General features: G+C 44.8%; 1 protein-coding gene across 1 annotated transcript in view; it reads left to right on the top strand.

Moving 5' to 3' along the window:
• The first annotated feature begins 395 nt into the window (after positions 1–395).
• The window catches only part of SHC4 (SHC adaptor protein 4), a 127,925-nt gene continuing 101,232 nt past the window's right edge, over positions 396–27,088 (top strand). Inside the window, exon 1 of the mRNA XM_025998674.2 lies at positions 396–1,275. Within this exon, the coding sequence (XP_025854459.1) occupies positions 688–1,275 (588 nt within the window). The 5' untranslated portion in view covers positions 396–687. The remainder of the gene's footprint in view (positions 1,276–27,088) is intronic.

Here is a 27,088-nt window from a genome sequence, read left to right as displayed (position 1 = left end):
ATCTCAGCCTTCTGCTGCCAACGGGCTCCTGAAAGCAGCTCTGAGACGAGCCCAGGAGGGAGGGGAGCTCTGGGCCGGGGTGGGCTGGCTGGGAGGGGGTCTGAGGCGCGCGGAGGGCTCGCAAGTCCCTGAAACACTGCGGAGCATCGCCCGGCACTAGCCCTTCTGGCGTGTGGCCCGGACGGGATGCAAGAGGAGATCTTCCAAGAGGGGCCAGCCATCGGGGCCGACCAGCTCAGGCCCAAAGGCCTTTGGCTCTTATAGACATTTTTTTCCTTCCTTTTTTAAATGAACAATCACTGGAACAAATAAAGGGTTAACAGGCCAGTCATTGCCCCGCCCTGTGGGAGCCGGAGGGAGCAGGTTTGAAAGTTGCTTGTGCAGAAGGGAAGGCTGGGGGTGGGGGGCGCTAAGCACCTCCGCGCCGCGGCGGGCCGGGCCGGGCTGGCCCCGAGCGATCCGGCCGCCGCCTGCCTGGCTCCGGGCTCTCCCGGCGAGGAACCCGGGGCGGGAACCCCGCGTGCTGCCGCGGGGCCGGGGAGGACTGCGGTCGGCGGGGCCCCCCCCCCGAGCATCCCCGGGCTGTCGCCGAGGCGGGCGGGGGAGCGCGCAGAGTCGGGGGCCGCGGCGTTGCCTCCCGCCCCGGCGATCCATGCAGCGGTACCCTGGCCGGGCACCGCCGGGGCTATGCGGAGCCGCGGTCAGGACGGCCTGGCGGGACTGGTGCGGTGCGCAGGACTCGTCGGGCGCCCCGGGATGCTGCACAGGGCCAAGTACAGCCGCTTCCGCAACGAGTCCGTCACGTCCCTGGACGAAGGCGGCCCCGGAGGAGGCGCGGGGGGCAACAAGGGCTCGCCTCAGCCTCCCCACCCCACCCTGGCACCTCACCTGCCGCCTGAAGATGCCACCTTGGCGGCCCAGGAGAGCCCCACCCCACTGTGCACCTTGATCCCTCGCATGGCCAGCGTGAAGCTGGCCAACCCGGCCACCTTGCTGAGTCTGAAAAACTTTTGCTTGGGTACCAAAGAGGTGCCCCGGCTGAAGCTCCAGGAAAGCCAGGACCCGGCTCCCAGCAGCCCGGCCTCCCCCGAAGCCGGTCTCCCTAGGGCCGGGTCCGCACCTCTGCCGCAGCCAGGCCCGGTGGGGCACAGGGCAACTGTCTTAACGCCGGAGGCCTGTCCCCTTCCTGGCCCTGGGCAGCCCACCCCAGGGAGCAGGCAGGACAGGCATTTTCTGCAGCACCTGTTGGGGATGGGCATGAACTACTATGTGAGGGTAAGTCTGCCTCCCTCTCTGTACCCCTTCTAAGAACTCCTGGGGAAGGGGGCGTTTTCCGGGCGTTCTGCAAGGGGCTGGCTGCACACCACCTGGCTGGGTTCTAGGTTTGGACAAGACGTTGTGTAACTGGACTGAGAGGAGGGGAGCCGGGCTTACAGGTTTCCCTGGGAATATCTGGCTTGTACTGAAGTCAGGCAACTTTTGATTCAAGGACATGGACTGGTGCTAACTTGTAGGTAGCTTCCAGGGGTAGGGACAACTTCTGATAGAGTCAGCGAGAGATGGTGCCGTCGTTTTGTTCCCCCTGGACCTGGCATTCTGGCCAAGAAAAGTGAAGAATTTCAAATCTGTTTAGTGATTGAGACCTGCTAGGCTCTATCAGCCATTGTATTTCGGTAGAGATTTGGGTTTTTTTCACTAGAGGAATGCCTGATGTGTAAGGAACTTGAATTATATTTTAAAATGTAATTCAGCATGTAACAAGTATGTCTCAGAACGTGGCCCAGTCTCCGTGCTTGTGCTAAGAGCTAGTCTCCGGTCTTTGGTGCCCTTACCTTTATTGCCTACACTGCGGCAGATGGGCCTTGTCTGTGAGCTATGTGCAAAATCAGGGCCCTTCCTGGCCTCACGTCGGCCCTTGCTCGTTCCAGATCTGGGTAAGAGAAGAGAAAAAGATTTGGCTCCTGCTCTTCTGGAGCTCACATTTCAGTCGAGGAAAGCAACAAATGCATGTGAAATAATAAGAGAACAATACTTAGCAATAGAAATCTGGTGTGAGAATGCCGAAGGAATTCAGAGAAAGGAAAAGATTGGTGTGGTCTGGGATTCATTCACATGGGGAACCTTTGGGAGAAGGTGTGTCTTGGAAGAGGTATCAGATCTGGATTGGCAGAAAGGAGGAGATTCCTGGCAGGACAAGAGTATGAGCAGTCTGAAAGGCAGGTATCACTGTGGTGGCTGCAGGCGAGGATCTTATGAGCTGAGCTTAACTGAGGAAGGGGATGCTGGGGGGTAGTCGGTGGTAGAATGACTAGCACACACTTGATGCTCAAACAAATGTGAGTTGAGTAGAGACAAATATAGATCGTGCGTGGCTTGGGGAAGAGGAGCCGTTGACTGAAGCTCTTAAATGTCAAAGGAGGAGTTAGTAAACACCTGTGATTGGTAAACAGGAGCCCTCGCTCGGTTTGTAGACAAACTGTGACTTGCTGAAAGTGATTTCAAAAAGGATCCACCTGGATTTATTTGAGATGGATGGAAGCAGGGAAAAATTAGAGATTGGGAGGCCAGTCAGAAAGCTACTTCAAGGGATCCCTGGGTGGCGCAGTGGTTTGGTGCCTGCCTTTGGCCCAGGGCACGATCCTGGAGACCCGGGATCGAATCCCACGTCAGGCTCCCGGTGCATGGAGCCTGCTTCTCCCTCTGCCTGTGTCTCTGCCTCTCTCTCTCTATCTCTGTGACTATCATTAAAAAAAAAAAAAAAAGCTACTTCAAGAGTTTAGGCACGAATGGCTGGTGGGTTAAGGTGGAGGTGTGAGAAAGGAGGTGAAGACAAGAGCCTCTGTGAGACACCTCAGCAGTCTCGGGTGGTCGACCAGACCATTTCAGCTCATGATACAAATAGCAGGACAGTGAGCATTTATTGAACAGTGAGTAGACTGACAACTTTGTTCTTGTTGTTTATGGAGGTTGTGGGTGATTATTGATAAAAGGTTCTGAGGGGTGAGAAATCACTTCAAATCTAAGCCTCAGAATGGGATTAGTGATGTCATTGATAGAAGCAGAGTGAGCTGGGAAGGGGATCGTGCTAAGTTTGCTTTTGTCACATTATGTTTAAAGTAATTATATCTACGTGGTATTGATTGGTAGGTAAGCAGTCATGTAAGACCAGAACTCAGGTGAGAAGTCTGATATGAAGGTGTAAATCTGAGAGATAACCAACTATCACAAATGGACATTTAAGATCTCAAGGACAGCCAGATAATGAATGCTGAGAAAGTTACAGGGAGAGCAGGCGTGGGACAGCTTTGGCAAATGAATAAGTCAGACCTCTAAGGAAGATAAATTTATGGGACACTCAGTTCTTGCCCTCCCCCATGGTGACATGGCTCATAATGGAAATAGCTTCACGTATCTGCTGAAATGGGCACGTTCTCATTCGTCAGCCCAAGTGTCTACCAGGCTGTAGTGGAAAACCGAGCGACTCCAAACCCATGTTCTCTGCACCTGCCTTTCCATCACCTAGACATCCTCTACTCTCTGCCTTGTCTTTCCGCCCGTTCTGCATCTCCTTCCACCTCCCCACACCCACGCACTTGTACAATTTGGAATGTGAAAAGAGTTGCTGTGTGCCCTCCACTTCCCCTAGGGTGTTTTCCAGTTTAGATTTTTAATGAGGACATTGTCTTTTCATGGTGATGATAACTGACCTCAGGGAAGGCGCTGACCCCCATGAGCCAGGTGAGCCACACTATACCGCCAATAGACGATGACATGAGACACCTGTTAATGCCTCTCAGAGGAAGTCAAAATACATGGAAGAGCCTACTTTATTAATTTTTATAGAAGTCCAACTTGGAAAGATGGAAGGGACTCAGAGATTATCAAGTTCAGTGCCTCTGTGGGCAAAGTAAAGCCCAGTAAATCACTTTTTAAAATCACTTTTAAAAAGTGATTTGTTAAGGCCACACAGGTGAGGCAAAAGGAGAGTTAGAACTCAAGTTCCCCTGTGTGCTACTCCTGGCTCCTTTCACCACAGCTTTCCAGCCTGGTTGAGAGTCTGTTCCTCTAAATTGTTTTAAATAGAAACCAATTTGAAAATATGAAATGCCAACCTATTAATTTACAGTTAAAAATGATCCTACCAAGTGCACCCCAGTTGTGATCCTTGTATCCCCATCTGTAGGAAGGTGCATATAGGAAGATTTAAATCAAAGGTTGCTTAGGGGCCCCGGGCGGCGGGGGGGGGGGGGGGGGGGCGCTCAGTCAGTTAGGCATCTACTGTCTGCCTTTGGCTCAGGTCACCAACCCAGGCTCCTGGGATCAAGCCCCACATTGAGCAACCTGTTCAGCAGAGAGCTTGCTTTTCCCTCTGCCCCGACCCCACTGCTCATTCTTTCTCACTCTCTCTCAAATAAATAAATAAAATCTTTAAAAAAAAAAAAAAGTTGCTTAGGGGTGCCTGTGGGGCTCAGTCAGTTGAGCATCTGATTCTTGGTTTGGCCTCAGGTCATGATCTCAGGGTCATGGCATCAAGCCCCCAGTCTGGCTCAGGGCTCAGTGCGGTGTCAGCTTGAGATTCCCTTCCTCTCCCTCTGCCCCTTCTCCTGCTCACTCCCTCTCAAAGAAATAAATCAACAAATAAAATTTTTAAAAAAATTTAAAAAATAAAAGTTGCTTAGTGATGATGAAATCAGAGCAGCAAGAGAGATATTCTCACTGGCTAGTAGACATGGAGGCGACTTTTTTTTTTTTTAAAGATTTTAAATATTTTATTTGTTCATGAGAGACACAGAGAGACAGAGGGAGAGACATAGGCAGAGGGAGAAGCAGGCTTCCTGCAGGGAGCCTGATGTGGGCCTCCATCCCAGGACTCCGGGATCACGACCTGAGCCAAAGGCAGACGCTCAACCACTGAGCCACCCAGATGCCCCTAGAGGCAACTTTTGTAGGCATAAGGTAGCCGCGTATCGTACTTCCTTATCCACACCATGTGACTGCTCCTCTCCCTGCCCAAACTTGTTTATTCATTCACTCGTTTATTCAACAAATATGTATTGTGAACCAATTATGTGACCGGAACTGTACCAGGCCCTGGGGATACATCCGTGAATAAAAGAGACCAAGTCTGAGCCCCTGTGGAACTCATATTCTCGTGAGTAGAGATGGGCCCCGATTGAATAAACAAGTAAATACAATATGTCACACGTACTGGGTGCTAGGGAGAGCAAGAAAACAGCGGAAGTACGCAAGGCAGTTGCTTGGGCAGACATGGAAGATACTGCCTCCTTTTTGGGAGAAAATAACAGAGTTATAGTTAGTCTTTGTTTTCTTGCATCTTTTATCTTTACAGTAGGAGCTATATTTGCCTTCTACTCTAAGTTAGATTTGACTTTGGGTTGAGTATTATTTTTTAATTAAGGATTAAAAAGGATTACTTATTTGAGAGAAAGAGAAAGAGAGCAAGCTTGGGAGTGTGAATGGGGGGGGGGGGGGGCAGAGGGAGAGAATCTTCTGAGTGCGGAGCCCAGTGCAGGGCTTCATCTCCTGACCCATGAGATCATTACCTGAGCTGAGACCAAAGGTCAGATGCTCAAGTGACTGAGCCACCCAGGTGCCCCTAAATCCCTAAATATCTTTTTTTTTTTTTTTAGTTAACTCTTCTTTTGGTCTTATAGAATTGGTTATACAGCTAAAAATGTTTTATGAATTCTGAGCACCTATTTTTGAGTAACTTTCATTTAAGCTCAGACCTTGAACCCTCTGAAGATCTTTCAAGGAAGGTAGGCCAGTAAGCATTCTTTGAGAGATACCAGACCAGAAGTGGGACAACCAGACCCCAGTCTAAGCAAAGCAGTGAGGTAAGTGAGGTCTGTTACGTGGTGCCAAATAGTGACTTTTGTTCTCACCATAAGATTAAGTCTCGTTTCTTTACGAGGTATTCCCAAGTCACTTTATCCATCACCGAACATTCACTCGGAGGTCTCCCAGTTGCCCAACACCAGCTGTGGTGAATGTGGAAAATGTACAATGTGACCAGTGCTCTCATCTCTAGAATGAGAGGATTCTGTATGGCCTTGAAGGTGCTCCCCAGCCCCTCATTTAGTGACTCCAGCTCTTTTCTTCATATAAGAGGTGTTTAAAATCTTAGTTCCCTTTCCCATTCCCAACCCCCAAATTGCTTGAAATCTAGCTGAAAGCTAAATAAAGCAGAGGGAAAGAAACCAACTATGCCAGGGTCGCCACAGGCCAGTATAGCAGTTCTGACAGCAGCTCTGCAGGGGAGGCTGCATTTTCCGAATGACACTGAGCCCTCCAAAGTATGTTCTCTACCCTTTCCAACCTAAGTGAGTAGCAGACAGGGTTCAAATCTAGATTTGTCTCACCCCAGTGCTAATCTTCTTCCCCCACCCCTCACGCCACCTCGGATCAAGACAGGCCATCCTGGAAGTTTGTGAACAGAAGTGTCATGGATGAAGGACCACACTGGGCAGGACTGCTTTATTCCAGGACTGACATACAGGCCTTGACTAGTTGCATTTGTTTGCAGGATTTCAATCTCTTCCCTTCAGTCCAACCCACCCCAGGGATTTCCCCATTTGGTGTTAGTTTGCTGAGGCTACTGTGACAAATAATCACAAACGAGGTGACTTACACTGCAGAAATCTATCCTCTCACAATTCTGGAGCCTAGAGGTCTGAAGCCAAGGTATTGGCAGGGTTGTACTCTCTTTAAAGGCTCTAGGAGAGGATCCTTCCTTGCCTCTTCCAGCTTTGGGTGAATGCCAGCAATCTTTGGCATTTCTTGGCTTGGAGAAGCATCACTCCAATCTCTGCCTCCGTCTTCAAGTGGCTTCTTGCCTATGTGACCATGTCCAAATTTCCCTCTTCTTATAATGGTACGGGTCATTGGACTTGAGCCCACACTCATCCAGTATGACCTCATCTTAACTTGATTATATCGGCTTCCAAATAAGGTCTCACTCTTAGATTCTGGGAGTTAAGGCTTCAACTTCATTTTGAGACGGTTGTAGTTCAAACCGTAACAGTCCTCAGGAACGCTTACTGCTATGTGTTTGCCCAAATAAGCGTTCTTGGGTATTGGGCTCATCAGCTTTGTGTGCAAATATGAATTTATCCTGAGGAATTTTATTTACTTCCTTTGTAAACCTCACAGCCTACTCTTACCATCCATCCTTCCTCATCCAATGTTATGGCTTATTATGGAGCCAGTAGACTAGTATTGTTTATTATCTGTTGTGTAGACTAGACTTATCCATGGTACCACAATGTTCTATCTGCCCCAAGTATCTTTCACACAGGACAGCACAGGCTGAGGAGTTATGAGATACGCATTAACGTAATGGTTCTGATGCTAACCAGCTGGGTGACCTTAGGTGCATCATTTCACTTCTCTGGGCCTCATTTTCTCATATTTAAAATAAGATATTTGAGCAAAATGCTACCTAAGATCCTGAGACTCCAGGTCTCCTTTCCCATTGACCTATTAGGATCTCTTTTGCTTAGAAAATGGATTCAGGACAGTTTCCTAAGGGAAATCATTTTTAACATCTTTGTATTAATAGGAAAAGAAATGTCCTAAACACCCTCTTGCTAATACTGAGCTGGCTTCAGCAGTAAAGCAGAAGGGGATGTGTCATACTGGCCCTGGGCACAGGTGCTCAGCTCTAGAGAGTCAGTGTAAGAGGAGTCATGTCGTGGAAAAGCATCCAAGTGTCGGATTCCAGAGAGGGGTGGAGGGCAGCCCCATCCAGGGGGCAGGCCAGAGTGGATGACAGTGGTCGGGGTCATGGCTCATGTGGTCTAGCCAGCCAGGCCGGGATGGGGCTTGGTGTCTAACCTGAGGACTATAGGAATAGCAAGAGTTAACCCTTCTCTATTCCCTCTGGACAAAAGTGCTAAAAGAAAAAGGCCTTACCACACACAGAGACAGTCTAGTATCCTTAACCTTGAAAGAGGGAGATTTAGAAGTTTGGGAAAACCCTGAAGAGATAGTCGCAAGATTTCTGTAAAATAAAGGCAGACCTGGGTGGTGTGGGTCAGGCCCTCGCAGATAACAGAGATAGCTTTCTGCCTCTGCTCGTTTCCCTCTTTTGTAAGTTATCGGTGGTTAAAAAGGGAGGTAAAATATGGGTGGGAGGAAGTACTTCCATCTAAAACTGACAATTTGTCATTGAGGGTGTTATATTTTCCTTCCTGTTTCTTTTTTGGAGTGAATGTAAAAGTAGATTCTGCTAGAATTTAGAAAAATCCTGCTAGATTTGACCTATTATTCCCTTCTTCAAACATTTTTAAATTTAATTTTTATTTTTTTAAAAAGATTATTTATTTATTTTAGAGAGAGAGAGTAAGTGCACATGCAGGGGGATGGGCAGAGGGAGAAGGAGGGAGAGAATCCCAAGCAAGCTCCATGTCCAGTATGGGAGACTGACCTGGAGCTCGATCCCACGACCCTGAGATCATGACCTGAGCCAAAATCAAGAGCTGACTTTAACTGACTGAGCCACCCAGGTGCCCCCCCCCCCCCCCCCCGTGATTCCCTTTAAACTTTCACATGTCCTCTGATCTTTCCAATCCTTGCCCACCCCTGACCACTAGAGCACTAACTGGAAGTGAGAGTCTTAGAGATCCCCAAGTTCAAAACCTTCATTTTGCATTTGAGGAAACAGAGGCTCAGAGATAGGAAATAGTTTACCTCACACCACACAGGTTCTAGTGGTGGAGCCCAGACAAGAACTCCCAGTTCTGTGAACAGCACTCTTTTTTTTACCGGAGTCTTGCCTCAACTGTCCTCATTCCCTGGACTAAACACGTTATGCCACTTCTCTATTGATTAAAATGCTGTGTGTGCGCTTTTTTTTTTTTTTTTTAAGAAGACCAGAATGAAAACGTGTTTTTCTAATAGAAAAAATTGTCTTTCAAAAGCAACGAATAAGGAAAAAGTGAGGCAGAGTGGCAAGGAGCCCGAAATGCCTTGGCTTTATCAATTTTTCACTTTTTTGTTTAAGGAGGTCCCTGTGCATGGCAACATGCCAGTGTTGAGCCAGGACTTGTATGATGTGCATAAACTGGCTTCCATTAATTCATGTTCCACAGCTTTTGGGGGTCACTTCCCTATTATGATTTCTCCCTTCACTTCCATTTGCATATTACTCTAAAGCTAGTACCATGTTATCACATGGATTGCTTGAACCAATCTTGTTTCCCAGTATGAGAGCTTCATCACCAGAAGAGTGATTTACATGCTGCGTACAGCTCAGGAGGCAGGGCCGGTCCACACCCCTCCTTAACAGCAGGAATATGAGGTACCTGGGGTTTCTTCCTCTCTCCTAAAAGAAACAAGCTCCAGATCTCGGTGAGGGGGTGAGGGGGACAGGGGGACAGCAGAAGCAGAGAGAGTGACAGGGGTCAGGTCAGATTTGTGTTAAAGCATCAAGATCATGGTTACCAAAAGATGTAGGACTTGGTGCTGCCCCCACATAGCCATTACGTGACAAGATTGTATCTGAAACAGGAGAATTTAACAAGCAGGTATTTAGAAAAGTCAAGAGGCTTCGGATAACTAGATTTTTGATTGAGATCATGGATTGAAAACGTATGAAACTTGTCGATATCATAGCAATGGTGATGAGTAAGTATAAATTTGTGACCATAAACTCAGGTGTACAAGAAATGTCATTACAAATATATTTTAAAATCACTTAAATCACTTTTTAAAGTGATTAATCACTTTTTTAAATAAAAATTTAAATTTTTGTTTAAGAGTGACATGAAATCTGACACCGAGCCTTTTCTTGCATGGTTGGCAATGATTTCAATTTTGGTCATTATTCATCCTCCAACCTGTAATCAGGATCACATGTGAATCAGGAGGCTTGTTTTGCGCCCCTACGTGAGGAAGGGCCTCTGACCTTCAGTTCATTGTAGAGGATAATGATAGTGCCCTGAAGACAGGAAGTGCTCCTGTGTCTAGACCTCCATTTGCACGCTAGAATCCTTTCTTATTCTGAGAGCCCCTTGCTGAGAATCCAGCCTCCCTAGCTGACCCTCCAGCCATTCCCCTTGATAAGACTTGCCACTTCCCTGGGGCTTGGCCAGAATGCAGTTTGGGGTTCTGTAATCCTCAGAGATCCATCAGTATCAACTACCCATCCTCTTCCCATCACTGCCCCTGAAGGACAGGGAGGACACATGGTTCAAGCAAGTTAACGGGAAATCCAGAAGCAACCAGCAACCAAAGGGGGTGTTGTTGGCGGAAGGGCATGGCAGAGTGCCACAAAGGAAAGCACAGCCCACCCATAGAAGCTGGACAAAGACGGAACGCAGTTTAAAGAGTTGTCCCTGTTTGTCAGGGTCAGACACTGGCAGCCAAGGGTTCTGATGGAAAATGAGACCGAAGGTTCTTGGGAGGAGTTGGAAATTATATTGTCTGTGGGAGGTTGGGATTGAGAGGCAAAGGGGGTTGGAGAGAGTAAGAGAGAGGAGAAAGAATGCATAGTGTAGGCAGTGTCCTACCCAGAAAAGAATCTGGAACACAGAGGTCATAAGCCAACAAATTTAATGACATGTTTTGTTTGCTCAAATTAGAGGAAAGGTTGTTTTTTGTTGTTGTTGTTTTGTTTTGTTTTTGGTTTAGTTGCCAATGCTTAAAAATTCTGTATAAAACTCTGGATTTCTGGCTTCTCAGAAGAGCCAACAGCCATGGTCTGGTCATCCCACATCCCACATGTCAGGAGATGGCTAGAGATGGCTGATGAGCTACAATCCCACCCAGTTTCACTCACTTATGTCACCTTCTGCCCCCAAAGGTGAAAGGGGGCTGCTTTGCATACCCACCTGTGGTATTGGATTGGGAAGACACTGGTAATCCCTTTGTCTTTCATTATTTATGTATGTATGTATGTATGTATGTATTTATTTATTTATTTATTGGAGTTCAGTTTGCCAACAACATATAGCCTAACACCCAGTGCTCATCCCGCCAAGTCCCCCCCTCAGTGCCCTTCACCCAGTAACCCCAACCCCCCACCCACCTCCCTTTCCACTACCCCTTGTTCATTTCCCAGAGTTAGGTGTCTCTCATGTTTTGTGTCTTTCATTCTCTAATTTGGAATATCTGGGAGAGAAGCTGAGAATGTCTTCCCCTTGGGCCACATACGAGGACTTCTTTATGTAATGGGGACAGGGTCCTGGGGACTGGGCGAGCCCATGAGAGACACGTTGCCTTTCCAACTCAGAGAGCCTTTGCCCATCCTAACCACGTTGCAGAGTTTAGAGAGATTGTGGAGCTCTAGGACTGGCACAGGCCGTCCCTATTTTGTGAAGACATTGTGGGTCAGAAGTTAGTTTGTATCCCAGTACTTTGAGACAATGAATTTTTTCCAGAGAGATAATGTTAAAAGTTGATAAGCTTTCTCCTATGGTGAAGGAGAGGATCAAATGAAAAAAATATATAAAAAGCTTAGTTACAGAGCCTGTCCACATGGTAGGTCCCAGATGGAGGGAGGAAAGCAGACTTTCAAAGGGCCACAAGTGCCTTGGGGTAAAAATCAATTGAAAGCCCCACAGCTGAGCGTGGGGCTTGATCCCAGGACCTTGAGATCATGAGATCATGACCTGAGCTGCAGGCTGACGCTTACCTGACTGAGCCACCCAGGTGCCCCTACTTCACTGAATCTTCATTGTAGTATTTCCCAAAATACTTCCTGAGGGCCACTGATATCAGTTAAAAATGCTTGTTAAAAATGCAGACTCCCAGGGCACCTGGGTGGCTCAGTGGTTGAGCGTCTGCCTTCAGCTCAGAGCGTGGTCCCAGGATCCTGGGAGTCTACATCAGGCTACATCACAGGGAACCTGCTTCTCTCTCTGCCTAAGTCTCTGCCTCTTTCTGTGTGTCTCTCATGAATAAATAAATAAAACCTTAAAAAAAAAAAAAGCAAACTCGCAGCCCCCTCCTCAACGTACTGCATCAGAATCTCTGAACCTCTGTTTCTAATACACTCACTATGTGATTCTAAAGCCTACACAGTTCAAAAACCTCTGCTGAGTCCATTTGGTGTGGTGGTTTTCAACAATGGTTGATTTTGTCAGTCGAGGGACATTTGGCAATGCCCGGGGAGATTTTTATTGTCGTAACTGGCGAAGAGGTGGGTGCTGCAGGGTTTAGTGACTAGATTCCAGGGACAAGCCACACCTCCTCAGGGCACAGGATAGTCCCCACCACAAAAGAATTCTCAGGCCCAACTGGCCCTTGGTACTGAGGCTGAGCAGCCTGAGGCAGTGGGATGAAGTGCATAACCCTGGGATGTGCATTAGGAGGTGATCATGAATGGGAGAATAAACAGTTGATTAGTCATTCGGCTTTTGAAAAATGTAACCTAAGCTACTTCTCATTATCTCAAGTTTTCTTCTTTCTTCTCTTTTAATTCCACAAATTCTCTCAAAACTATAGTTCACTTCCTCACCTACCCCTGCCCCCACCCCCACCTCACAATACTCCCTGGGCTTCCACATCAGGATCTCAAGGGGTGGGAATGAGAGGGGTGGATATCAGCTGTGGGTCAGGTATGTCCACAGCAGATTCGATCCTGACTCAGGTGCACTCTGGGCTAAATGGCATTACAGGCTAACTTGGTATCCCAACTGTGGCATCCTACCAGTACTGGTGCCTTCATTTCCATAGGGAAGTGCATTGACAGTTTTAGCAAGTAACTTACCAGTAGATTTTAAGAATAGAACCTGTGTCGAGGCTGGAAATTTCCTTTAGTTAGAGGCGAAGAAGTGCCAGGATGCAAGCAACTTGAGGAAAATGACTGGTGTGCTAGGACAACCCCAACAGTTGGATTTTTCCTCTCAGGGTCATCAGATGATAATTTACATGAATCATTCATTAGAAAATGATGAAGTATATAATTCAAACATGATTTTTTTTACCTTAGTGCCAACTGCAGGTCCTTGAAAGGCACTGCCCCTCCTTCCCCTCTGGTCTCAGCATGGTGCCTTTAACTCTGGGCTCAGGATGCAGACTGATACATTGACTACAAAGTTCTGTTTCAGAGTGAGTTAAGCCACCCAAGGTCACAAGGCTCATCAGCAAAGAGCAAGGACTAAAATTCAAGTTTCCCAACTCCCAAGGCAGTGCTCTTTTCACTACTGTGGTGAATGAGACATGGTTCTTTAATTCTTGCAGTATGAAAAGGGAGCAAAGACATCCACACAAATTACTGTAACAGAAGGCAATGCATAATAAATGACACCAAAGTGATCCAAGTAAAGCACGTGGGATATCGTGGAGGACAGGGGACTTCTTCCATTTGAGATGATTAGAGAAGGTTTCATGAGAAGCCTCATCTCAGTTGAGTCTTGAGAGATGGGTAGAGTTTCCTTGGGCAGAGATTAGGCATCCTTACCTGACAAGCATCCCATGAAGGCAGAGAGATTTTAGGTGGTTTTTGAGGATGGGAAGAGTGGAGTGTTTCTTAATATTACATAGTAGAAGGCCTCTTCTTTGATGGAAGTGCTTCACATATACCTTTGATGTTTTGGTTAAATGTCCATAAATGTACGTTTGTGTCATAGAGTCAAGGCCTTTTCTCGGAGTTTTATAGATGCGATGATTAATACCCCTCTCATTGTTCTTGTGTAAATTCTGCCCACAGTTCTTTCCTTACATTCCTTTCAGTGTCTTCAGAGTGATATGAGCTGTGAGATCTTCAAAGCAAGCTGAGTGCAGAACGTTTCATTTTAAAAATCTTTAAGAGTTGTGTGATGTACATGTAGTCTTTCACTTGACTTTTTTTTTAAGTTTTATTTATTTATGACAGTCACACAGAGAGAGAGAGAGGCAGAGACATAGGCAGAGGGAGAAGCAGGCTCCATGCACCAGGAGCCCGATGTGGGACTTGATCCCGGGTCTCCAGGATCGCACCCTGGGCGAAAGGCAGGTGCTAAACCGCTGCGCCACCCAGGGATCCCCTCACTTGACTTTTTTTTTTTTTTCCCTCACTTGACTTTTTAAAAGCAACTTGCCTTCAGAAAGTCTTTCAAAAACTTTTGACTTAATATTTGCAGAAATAACAATGTTTTTTTAAAAAATCCCCTAAACTCATCTATTTTCAGTTTGGTTAATGTCTACTTAAATGATGTGATTCCAGCAGCAATTGCAATTGCCCCATACAGGTGTGCCACCAACACACCCAGGTTCTCAGTAAGTCTCCACTCCGAGTGGTGGCAGCAGAAGGTGTGGCCATCTCTACTGGCTGTGGCAAGCTGGTTGAATGGCAACCAGTCAGCAGAGTTTTTTATTGTTGTATTTTGTGTTAACAGCTCAGCAACTTGGTTTGTTGATCTGTCTCAGGATACACTTCCAGTTTGTCACCACAACAGCATGTTTTACCTTCCACTATTTCCTTTTCCTACTAAACTTGACAACAACATCTTGCCCTTGAAGAGCAGATAGCATTTAATGAATACTTCCTCTCCAAACAGTTTCTGTTCAGGGGAAATGATATATAGAGAGTGTCCCAAGGCAAACTAGGAAAATAAAAAACAAACCCACAGCTAGGAATACAGCAGGTAATCCTGACTGCTCCTGCAGAATCTTATCCAAGACCCTGTTTTTAGGAGGTGAAACTGAATCAGCAACTAGAGGGCTGTCTCTGGGGATGGAGATTTAAATTTAGAAACTCATCTTTGGCCTAAGCCTTTCTCTTTTTCTAAAGAAAACCCAAAACATGTGAGGTTTGAGTTCCCCACACCAGTGTCAACCTTATTGCCAGCTTACAACTCAGTGAAGACCCTCTTTTGTTTCTTTTCATGACAGTCTGTGTTTTATAAGGTGCCCTCTGCATCTCCATAGCATTTTCTAACCATGAAACAGAGAGAATAGACTTTGTTACAAGGGTAGATGTAATTTGTTCTCAGTAGCTTTTGTTTGTCCTTTGGGAAAAATACACATCTTCTTCAGTGCAGTAACATTAACTATTGGAAATATGCTCCAGGGAAAAGATGCTCTACTCACCAGAGTGGCTATGTCTTAACTCCTATTTACCCAGCACTCCTAGGGATGCAAAGGCTATGCGATCCTGGTGAATGAGACAGTTCTCTCACTTGCATTTTATTTGTTTGTTTATTTATTTATTTATTTTTTCATTACAATAAGGGAGGAAGAGTAATGAGTGTTAACTTTTCTGAGCTCTTAGCTAATCTAATTTTTCCTCGTATTTTCTGAAATGTCAAAGGTAATACATACTTATTTTGGTAAAAATTAAAACAGTGCAGAAGGTAGAAGGTAAAGGTCCCTTTTCTAGGGTAATCACCACTAATGACAGTTTGTTTTGTATTCTTTCAGAATTCTTCCAAAGCAATGCATAGTTATTTATTTATTGGAAAGATTTATTTATTTATTAATGAGAGACACACACACAGAGACAGAGACATAGGCAGAGGGAGAAGCAGGCTCCCTGCAGGCAGCCCAATGCGAAACTCGATCTCAGGACCCGGGGATAATGACTGAGCCAAAGGCAGACGCTCAACCACTGAGCCACCCAGGTGCCCAGCATTGTCTATTTATATAAACACATCAACATACTTGCTGACACGGATGAAGATTATAGCATGCACACTGTTCTACCACGAGCTTTTCCCTCTCTGACTGGTAGGTGGAGGCACCCTCACATGGCACTATGTGCTGATCCCCCAGGAGCAGCATAATGTCCCAGACAAAGGGCCACACTTCTGGCCACTCCTCTATTGAGAGACAGTTCTCTGACCCCCCTGACCCCATCGGGGAGGAGGCCTTCATCTTCCCTGCACTGTTTCAGCTTTGCTCTCTTCAGTTCCTCAGCTGCTTTCCCCACCAGGGGTGAGGTGGGGGCTCCTAGTGTGAGGAGGATCCTGGTCCTCAGCCTAGGAGCATGCTCTTCCACTTATTGTGTAGCTGGAGGGGCTGGGATCCATCCCAAAGTAAGAGATTCTTAAGTGAGATTAGGCACCTTGCAACAACTCACCCCTGTATGTGGAGGCTTATCTGTAAATGTGAGCGTGCTGGTTGTTTTAGACTCCCTACTGTGCAGGAAGCCCCACGTGGGGCTCAATCCCAGGACCCCGAGACCGTGACCTGAACTGAAGGCAGATGCTTAACCCACTGAGCCACCCAGGCACGTGCATGTTGTTTTAGAAAGCACAGCCTATAGTTTTGTCTAATGTATTTCTCTGTGAGGATAATCCTGGAATTAAATACATTCTTTTACTGGCATTCTAGTATATAGACTAGCTTATTTAGGGCCAGAAAGGGTGGTATCCTTTTAGGATCTTGACGTCTTATTCACCATTTGACTTCGACTCAGCTCCTAGAGGTCGATCTAATTGTATGTGATGTCCCTTGAACAGATGAGAGGAGGTGCCAAGTGTGGAGGAATATTCCCTAGCAGACAGGGTCTGCTCTCTTCTGCCCACAGACCCGAGTGGCTTTGCCGGAGAGCGTGAGGCCTGGTACTTCAGCCAGGAATGGAGCCTGCCAGGGATGGAGGAGAACCCTGACCAGAGGCTCATCTACTTTTGTGCTGGCTTCCTTTTGGTTTCTGAAAATGATGTTAAAGATACTTATTCTGGCTATATGAAGACATACTTGGAAAGAGTTTTTGATTTGGAAAGAAAATATCTCAGAAGTCCTGAAAGTTTGAAATAAAAGTCTGAAACTTTAAAGACTACCTCTAATTTCACCTCCCTACCCCCAACTCCCCAACATTTACATTGTGGATAGACAGCCAATGGGAGCCAACACATGGCTGTCTACATAATGCTGGACGCTCAGGACCCGTCTAAGTTATTTCGAGTATCTCTTCTTAATCCCTTTAAATACAGAGACGAGTTTAAAAAAAATAAAAAAAAAAATATGTTAACCCATCTGGAGTAGCTATAAGCTGTTCGCTCAAAAACAAAGAAACTTTTATTCAACACCAGATCTTACATTCTTTATCTTTTATGACAAGTTGCAAAATTCTGCCGAGATAAAGGCTGAGACTGCAAGTACCACATCCTTGTGCCTAGTCCAGTGGTAGGAATGTTTTGTGAGGGAGTGTGCGGAATGTATGTGGAGAGCAAGACAGATGAGCAGGGAGGGAGGACAGAGCCATGCAGCAAAGCCCAACAGGGACCAAACGAAAGGGATTCCGTCCTGGGATGTATTGTACACTTCTAAATCTCCCTTTGTAAAATCTAAGAATCCAATTTCCTAAGGAGGCTATTACCTATGAAAAGAAGGAGGAAAGCGGGTGGAGGAGGGAAGGAAATGGAGAAAGAAGGAAGGAGAAGGATGACAGAGGATGTCTACGTGGTTCTGGGGGGCTCTTGGGTCCTGGTAGGGTGCGAGTATTGATCCCAGACACCTCCAGGAAGCATGTGCATACTTATGGGACATATTTTTTTATTAGGATTTACCTTGCTGACTTCCAGAAAGGTTTTGAGGTGGCTCACCTGCTAGTGAGTTAGTGCTTCCTACACACACTGAGCAGCTCTGCGGGAGTGAAAGGACAGAAAGTCTGTGAGTCATCGCCCAACTGTTCAAGTGAGTTAAGAGGGGGGATGTCTCTTCTAAATGAGGTGTCCACAGACACTGTCAACACCCACCGGTAGGAATCCTGATACAGTCAACTCACTTAGTTGACATCGCCAGGAAACCATTGAATTTTTCAGATAACTGAAGCTCTTCCCTTTCAAAGCCAATCTTCTAAAACTTAAAATACTTTACATGGGAGCCTCTGCATCATGAAAATTATATGCTTCTTTCTCTTCAGAGATGGTTGATAACTGAATGAAAAAACAATTTTTTTGAGAGGGAAATGCCAGGTATTTTCTCCAGATCTATGGTTTATTTTTTATAATGGTTTTATTGAGATACAAGTTGTATACCATAAAATTTACACTTTAAGTGTGCAATTGGGTTTTTTTTTTTTTTTTGGAAGAGGTTAATATATTCACAGAATTGTGTAACCATAACCACTATCAGGTTTTGTTATATTACTTTTTTTTTTTTTTTTTTTTTTTTTAGAGAGAGTGTATGTGTGTGTGTGTGCTGGGGGGAGGGGCAGAGGCTGAGAGAGAATCTCAAGCAAGCTCCACGCCTAGCAAGGAACCCAACATGGGGCTCCATCTCATGGCCCTGAGATCATGACCTGAGCTGAAACTAAGAGTCAGCCACTTGACCAACTGAGCTACCCGGGTGCCCCCTCTACTGTCAGGTTTTGTAATATTTCACACCAAAAAGAAGCCCGGTACCCTTAAGCTCTGCCTCCGTACCCCAGCCCCTGGCAGCCATGAATCTACTTTCTGTTTCTATAGATTTGTCTATTTTGGGTATTTCATTTAAATGGAATCATACAATAGGTGGTCTTTTGTGTCTGACTTCTTTCATTTAGCAAAGTGTTTTCAAAATTCATCCATGTTGCAGCATGTATCTGTACTGCATTCCTTTTTGTGGCTGAATAATATTCCATTCTGTGAATATACCACATTTTGTTGATTCATTCATCAGTTGATAGACATGTTGGGTTGTTTCCATTTTGGGTATTATGAATAATGCTCTTATGAGCATTCATGCATAAGTTGTTGTGTGGACATGTGTTTTCAAATTTCTTGGGTCTATCCTGTGAGTGCATGCAGACTGGAATGTAACCTTCTTTTTCTTCTGGTGGAAATGGAATCTTCATTTTAACAGTCATGGTGCTATCACTTCTTGGCCTTTTGGCTAAGATCAAGTATCACAGTTATGGTGCTGTTCTGGGATCCAGGATAGATCGACAGGAGCCAATAACTGAGATGGGCTAGTTGCCCCTGCACTCTGAGTCCCCAAACGGCTGAGCTTTTTGAATTTATATGTCTATATTTTTACAAGTTTTCAGGTTCCTTGTGTTCAGTGAGCTGTCACTGTTTGCTCTTGGTAGTGAGCCTGTCTTTGGAAGAATCCAGTATTTCAGTTTGAGGTTCTGGCCTTCCTAAGAGGACAATGTGTTAACACTGTATCTAAATCAAGAGTAAATGGCCTCTGAATGAAGGACTGAGATGCCTTCCTAAAAGAAAAACACAAGCAGAAGCTTTAGGGTTTGACTTCATTAAAAAAAACCTCATTAGTTGGGGCTTAGTTGCTTAAATGGCTGACTCTTAATTTTGACTCAGGTCATGATCTCAGGCTTGTGAGATTGAGCCCCATGTTGGGTTCCTTGCTGGGCATAGAGCCTGCTCAAGATTCTCTCTCTCCCTGTCCCTCTGCCCCTCCTCCCACCCCTGCTTGCTCTCTCTCTCTTTAAAAAATAAATTTCTTTGGTCAGTTGCTTCTGTATTCTCAGCCATGTTTAGGACACTTGAAGTTGTCAAGTAGGACATTTCCATTTAAGGTATTAGTCTATAACACTATGTTCAGATAATAGGGATTATAATGTTGCTTTTTCTGGTACATAGCAAAATCTGCTCATGAGCTACTGAAATGATTCTAGTCTAGAACCTATTCAGAGAGCTCTTGCTTGGTAGAAAGGGAGTCACACAGGAACCCTGACTCCTCAAATGCCAACTGCACAGCACAGGTTAAAAGGCCTCTGTATCTTTTTTAGGAATAGGTTATCACAAAGACTCAAATAAGGAGAGCTTAAACAAGACAGATTTTCTTTTTCACTCATGTATAAAAGTCCATAGGTAGGTAGGCCAGGGCCACATAGTGGTCCCACAGTCATCAATAACCCAGGCTCCTTCCATCTTTCTGTTTGGCCATCCTTAACACATAGCTTCCATTCTCAGGCTCACTCAAGATTGTGACACGACCATGGGAGCACCCTCCCCATTATGTGCATTTTCCAAGCAGCAGGAAGAAGGAAGGGCAAAGACAAAAATGGGGTACCTCTTAGCTGAGTTAGCCCCTTTTAAAGGAGCCTTCTTTGAAGTCCTACCTGATGACATCCTCTCATATCTCATTGGTCTCCTGGCTTCAAGGAAAGCTCAGAAAGTGGTGGTTTTGAAGCAGTGGGCTCATTGGAGATTCTGCTGGCAAGGAAGAAAGTAGGAAAGGAAAAAGGAGGGAAGGATATAGGTAGGCAACCCAGAATCTCCACCGTGGCCTCCTAGGAGCTCATGTTTTAAGGTGGATGGGACAGAGACAGATCACCACACAGTGTTACACATAGAGCTGTGCAGAGCTTTATAGAAGCCCTGCACCACCTCAAAGTTTGTAGGCTCAGGCTGTTGAAAAGGAGGATTGTCGGTAATGGTAGAATTGTCCATCTCAGCTCTTCAGTGGAAGCATCAGAAGACTTTCTGGAGGATATGGGATTTCAGAATGTTCAAGGAAATGATGCTATCAAAAGAGACCCTCCTCGGGTACCATGGGAGTGGCAGGCCGCGACCCATCTGTGTGATGTCACCTATTCTTCTTGGTTCCCATATGTGTATGCATAAATGCCATTGGTCAGGGGTATTTAAGGCAATAGTTGGAAGTCTGAAATGTAGTCAGTGGCTAGGGAAGGAAAGAAACTTCTTGATTTCCATGAAAGTCTCAACCCTGAACTAAATTCCTCATTATTAGCTACAACCATTTGCTACTTCCTGCCCCTAGAATTTTACTTCACTGTCCTATCCTTTTGATTATTAAACTGAACAATATAGCCTAGAAAGTCATTACTTTTTTCTTAAGAGTTTATTTTTAAATAATCTCCATACACAACGTGGAGCTCAGACTCGCAGCGCTGAGATTGAGTCACATGTTCTACGGACTGAACCAGCTACACACACTGTAGCAAATCATTATTTAATATAATTACAACAGTACTAGTGATCCACCACATGGACTTAAAGAAAAGTAGAGACTTTAATGGACTTTAAAGGAAAGTAGAGATCTTCCTTGCACCCTTTTCTTTCTCTTCAGCTAAAAATACTGAGTTTTTTTTTAAATGATTACGAGCTATAAAATCAGCAAATTGAATCTGAAATTATACTTGAGTGAGTTTGATTCAAAAATCTATGTTAGAATTTTTGAGGAGACACCTGGGTGGCTCAGCGGTTGAGTATCTGCCTTTGACTCAGGGCGTGATCTGGGGTCTGGGATCGAGCCCCACATCCGGCTCCTGCATGGCAGATGTGTCTCTGCCTCTCTCTCTGTGTCTCTCATGAATAAATATATAAAAAAAAAAGAATTTTGGGGAACTTGACGTCTGTGATAGAGTGAACAAATTTGCAAATGTCTATACTTGTTTAGAGTTTTGTGATGTTGCATGACCTTATTCAAGTCTTTTATGCTTTGCAAATTTGAGGACTGAGGCAAATTGTTTTTTTTAGTGCAAAGGTTCTGTGAGTCTAGGGTTTTGTTTTTGTAAAAATATTGGCATAGCAAGTCATCCCTTTCTAGCTCTGATCACAGTGCCCCTGAGACTTACTTCTGAAGCAAGTGTACAATTGCTGAAGTCATAGGCTTATGCTGCTGACCATCCTAACAGCATTTCCACTTACTCAAACTTCGGCTGGGTCCTGATAGTTTATAAGAATATTTAAGAATCCCCAAATAGTATCCAGACATATGAAAAGGGCAAATGTTTCTTTCCAGTTTGAAAGCTGTTTGATTCAGGCATTTGGGACAATCTGACTCATTATTATGAGCACTTATTTGAATCCGTATTTACACATTTTACAAAGAGGCTTCACTCTTTTTCCTTGGGGACTGTGATCCTACATCCTCTTCCCCTGTCCTGTTATTGTCAACCTTTCTATCAGATGAGCCTGTGTGCAAGTCTGTTCCATTTTTAAAATAACTTCCACCCTTAGTTTATCTTTCGTTTTTTTTGTTAAGGCATAAAGTTCTCAAAGCAAAAATACAAACAAGAGCACTATGCTTTTTGGTTTAATTCCTCACCTCTATATCACATTCTTTTTTTTTTTTAAGATTTATTTATTTATTTATTTATTTATTTATTTATTTATTTATGATAGACAGAGAGAGAGGCAGAGTCACAGGAGGAATGAGAAGCAGGCTCCATGCCAGGAGCCCGACGCGCGACCCGATCCCGGGTCTCCAGGATCGCGCCCTGGGCCAAAGGCAGGCGCCAAACCGCTGCGCCACCCAGGGATCCCTCTATATCACATTCTAAATCCCCTGCTCTCTGCCCTCTACTCCTCTACTCTACTGAAGCCAACAGTGAAAGCCAACAGTTGCCAGATTTCAGTGGACATTTTCCAGCCTTGTAGACTATTGGTCATCTCCACTGCCCTGAACTCAGCTAACAGCCTCTTTCTCCAAGTAACTCTCTGTGCCCTCGACTTCCACCATATCATGGTTCTCCTTATATGTTTCCAACTTTTGTTTTGTGTCTTTAGTGGCCTCTACTTTGCTTGCCTTTTAAATGCCAAGTGGCATCATAGAAGCCACTTAATTTTTTATCCATGAAAAGTAAGAGGGGTTTGAATGGATAATCTTTAAATTCCCTCAACCTCTAATATCCTTTTAGTCGTATTATCAGGAGTCAGGATTCACTGGCTTGAGCTGCAGAAAACTCTTGTGTTTCAAGTAAAAAGAAGTGTAATGAGAGATGATTAACATTTGGACTGCAGTTCTCCAAAGGCATGTTGTTGGCGGCTGCTTCCTTTTCAGAGAAATCATAAAAGCTGAAAACTAGTACGACGTCATTCAGCAGTTTATCATCATGTGGGAGACTGACTAATGGGAGTTGTGGTTTCAGCAGAACAGAACAACCAACCATTCATGGAGGACTTAAGTGCTGTGACTTGGAGGGAGGATGGTATGAATGAGGCTCTTTGGCCACCATGGCCTCCAGACATGACCACACACCGGGCATGGTTACAGTCCTAGAGAGCTGGAAAGATTAAAACCACCAATATAAATGCTCCTACTGGGGACATCATGTTTGACTAAGTATGACAACTGATGATAAAAAATGTTGGCCTTTTCCAGTAGCACTTAATTAAATGGTACCTGTAGTGTTTAATAGTAATTTAGTTAAATATACTGCTAGATAAGATTTCAGATTATTTTTTGAGAGTGAGATTTAATTTGATAGGCAGGAGCAAAAGTTTAAGGGTGTTTGAATCTCTAAAGGGGGGTGGGTGGATGGGTGCAGACACTGCTGGGTGGGAGAAGGGGGATAGAAGAGAGCATATGATGGAGCCATTAAGTTTGTTTCCCTTGTGGTGGAACTTGCAGATGCTTTCATTTGTGAATGTGTAGTATTCCTCCAGTAATGTCTGATTCAATAAAAAACTCTAGGTCCTGAATACTGAAAGCTGAGTCAGATTTGTGTGATATAAGGATATAGGGCATAATTTATTGAGTATTTCCGAGAAGGTCAAAACTGACAAATGAGGCCTTAAATCCCCAAAGATGCAGCATATTAAGTGACTGTGGCTTGGCAGAAGAGATCATAAACACACTGTCACCATTAGATTAAAGTTCACAACTTAATGAAACAAAGATACAAAACATAACTGCTTGGTCATCAGCTAAGTCATTCTGCAAAGGTGTTGCCTTGGCTACAACTGTAAGCAAATTAAGGCCATAGCCAACAAGATGGCGCACATGTTGGACCACTGAAATAGTAGATGGGGCCCCATACCATTTTCTTGAGCACACACCCAGAGGAGCTTTGTCAGCCTCTGCTGGGCCCGTCCCTCTGCTGTCTTGTATGGGATGCACGGGGCCGCTGCCCCTTGGCAACTCTGAATGGGAGCCTTAGAATATTGGATGGGTACCCCGTGGCAAGCCTGGGAAGTACATTAGCCTTATCTATGAAGTGCTGGTGCTGGCATTTTGCCTTACCTTTCACAGCAAAGGACATCCAGCAACACTCTCCTGAGAAGCAGATTAACTTCTGTGAGTCACTGCTTTTCCATCTCATTTATGATTCATGACCTGGGCTATATTTTTAGCTTGTATTTATTTGGGTCTGAGAAGTGGGCTGGGTGGAAGTGTTGTTTGGAAACTTATGGAAGAATGAGGAGAAATTGGCATCACACTTAAGCTTGAGTAGCCTGGAATTTGTTGATGATCATCATACATTCTGTAAACTTTTATTGAGATCCTACTATGTGCCATGGACTGTGCCAGGCTCTAAAAATGCAAGTAAAGGAGACCCAGCTTCTGCCCATTGATATCCTACTGAACTGTGAGGGCAGACGACTAGCTTGATAACAGATATACTGTAACCTCTGCCTATACTCCCAGCTGTGTCTCCAGATTTTAGTCATATCAAAGTCTTTGGTGTTTTTGCAGTACCCCTTTTTTAATTTAAAGTCAATTGATTAACATATGGTGTATTAGTAGTTTCAGAGGTAGAATTCAGTGATTCATCAGTTGCCTATAACACTCAGTGCTCATTACATCACGTGTCCCCCTTAATGCCCATCACCCAGTTACCTCACTTCCCCACCACCTCCCCTCGAGCAACCCTCAGTTTGTTTCCTAGAGGGAAGAGTCTTTTATGGTTTGTCTATCTCTCTAATTTCGTCTTACTTTATTTTTCCCTCTTTTGCCCTATGATCCTTTGTTTTGTTTCTTAAATTTCACATATGAGTGAAATCATGTGATAATGGTCTTTCTCAGATTAACTTATTTCACTTAGCTTAATACCCTCTAGTTCCATCCATGTCATTGCAAATGATAAGATTTCATTTTTTTGATGGCTGAGTATTCCATTGTGTGTATGTGCGTGTGTGTGTGTGTGTGTACACATATCTTCTTTATCCATTCATTTATCAATGGACATCTGGGCTCTTTCCATGGCTCGACTATTGTGGACATTGCTGCTATAAACATTGGGGTGCGGGTGCCCCTTCAGATCACTATGTTTGTGTCCTTTGGATAAATACCTAGTGGCACCACCCCTTATTCTTGCCCTTCCCTGTTGCACATGCTATGTTCATTGCCTGGAAATCTCTCCTCCAACCTCTCCTTAGTTTCCCTTCATGACTCACACCAGCATCCCTTCTGAAAAATCTTCCGTGAGGCTGAGTTGGGAGCCCCCTCTTACACAGTCCCGTAGTACCTTGCACCCCAGTGTTTATCACAATCCTATGAACAGTAGTCTTGATTGAGGTCCCTTCATGATAATTGAGACTTATTCATCACTCCCCAAAGTAGGAGGCAGGTGGAACTGAAGAGGTTGGAGAAGAACAACACTGTCATTCCAGGACAATCACTGTCATTCGCTGAACCCTTTCCATGTGCCAGTCACCATGCTCAGCACCACACATGCATTACCATATTAGAACCTGGTAATAACCCTATGAAACAGATAAGTTATTGTCTCTATTTTATAGATAAAGATGAGATGATATGTAAAGTTATTTGCCTCAGGTTTCACAACTAGTACGTGCAAAGCTGAGATTCAAATGCAGACCTGCCTGACTCTCAAATCCTATGCTCCCAGACTCTGGCATATTCCTTCTCCCTATACAGTGATTACTGTATCAGCCACAATATACTAGGTCATTCTGTTAACAAGCAATCCCAGCTTTCCAGCAGCTTAGACAAAAAAAAAAAAAAAAAAAGTTTATTTCTTGTTTTTTTTTTTTTTTTTTAATTTTTATTTATTTATGATAGTCACCGAGAGAGAGAGAGAGAGAGGCAGAGACACAGGCAGAGGGAGAAGCAGGCTCCATGCAGGGAGCCCGACGTGGGATTCGATCCCGGGTCTCCAGGATCGCACCCTGGGTCAAAGGCAGGCACCAAACCGCTGCGCCACCCAGGGATCCCTATTTCTTGTTTATACCGTGTGTCCACAGCAAATTGGCTGGGGAACTCTACTCTTTGTTATTCTCCCTCAGGGACCTGGCCTGAGGTCTCCAATTGCAAGAGAAGGGATATGTGAAAAAACACTCTCCGTGATAGTCCCCTTGAATATTATTGGTCAAATCAGGAGCTGTACCCAGCTTCAAAGGGGCAGAAGAAGTGTAATCCTACTATGTGCTGGGAAGGCAAAAAATTGGAAATAATTATGGAACAGCCCCAATGACCCCCACATATACAAAGAAGGGAGTGGGGGAAGTAGATAAATGAAGACAAAGGGGAAGGATAAAGTGTCCAGAGGAGTGAAAGTCTTCCAGGGATTAAGAGAAAGCTTGCTTTTTAAACCGTAGGTCTCTAGTTAAATGGCTGTTGGGATCAATTATTCAATTGTTCTTCCTGTAAGCAGTACTGTTAAGACTCCTTTTCTGAATGTATTAATGCTTTGACACAACCTGGGATTTCGCTGAGTCCATCAGGAGAGCATACTCAATTAGTATTACAAAAGCAGCTAATCTGAGTAGGGCTGGTATTCCAGTTCTCATTTTCATTATGAGGAACTAGTCCCGCCACTTTAGAGACTTTCTCCAAGAACAATAGAGAACAGGATTCCCAGTCTCCTAGGATTAGGCCTACACGGTGATAAAAAAAAATCTCTTAAAAGTTTCTCAGGAGACTGGGACACAGTGCTAACATTTTCTCGGCCCCACAAGGGACTTGGCTTGGAGCTATCGGGTGCAGTTTTTGAATCTCAATAAACATTAAAATGGAATGTTAGATACAGGGCCGTTAAGGAGTTTCTGCAAAGAGCACATGGAGAATATTTTGGCCAAGGAAAATCCACCTTTGTATAATGAAATTCCTGTTTTTCAAGAACACAGAGGGTGATTGACGTGGTGTCGAATGAAGCACAATACTTACTGTCTGAGGTGGTAGATGCAGCAATCATGCTTCAAGCCACTGTGAGATTATAGATTATATAAACACCTGCCACCTACAGAGATGGCTGGCCTTACCACTCTTCTTTCTCTTGATGCCCCCCCCCCAAAATATTGAATGAATAAATCTAAATTTCAGGCTTTTGAACCTAGAGCAGAAGGAGTTTTCAGCAGGGTAGATGTTTGGATTTTTAAAATATATTCAATTCAATCACTGGGTGTTATATTATGTGATGGCAAATTGAATTAAAAAAAAGAAAAAAGATGTTGGCAGCCCGGGTGGCTCAGTGGTTTAGCACCGCCTTCGGTCCAGGGCATGATCCTGGAGACCTGGGATCGAGTCCCACATCAGGCTCCCTGCA

This window comes from Vulpes vulpes, chromosome 15 (genome assembly GCF_048418805.1).
Source record: "Vulpes vulpes isolate BD-2025 chromosome 15, VulVul3, whole genome shotgun sequence".
Classification (NCBI taxonomy): domain Eukaryota; kingdom Metazoa; phylum Chordata; class Mammalia; order Carnivora; family Canidae; genus Vulpes; species Vulpes vulpes.
Note: the sequence above shows the minus strand (reverse complement) of the source record. Positions and strands in the feature narration are given on the sequence as shown.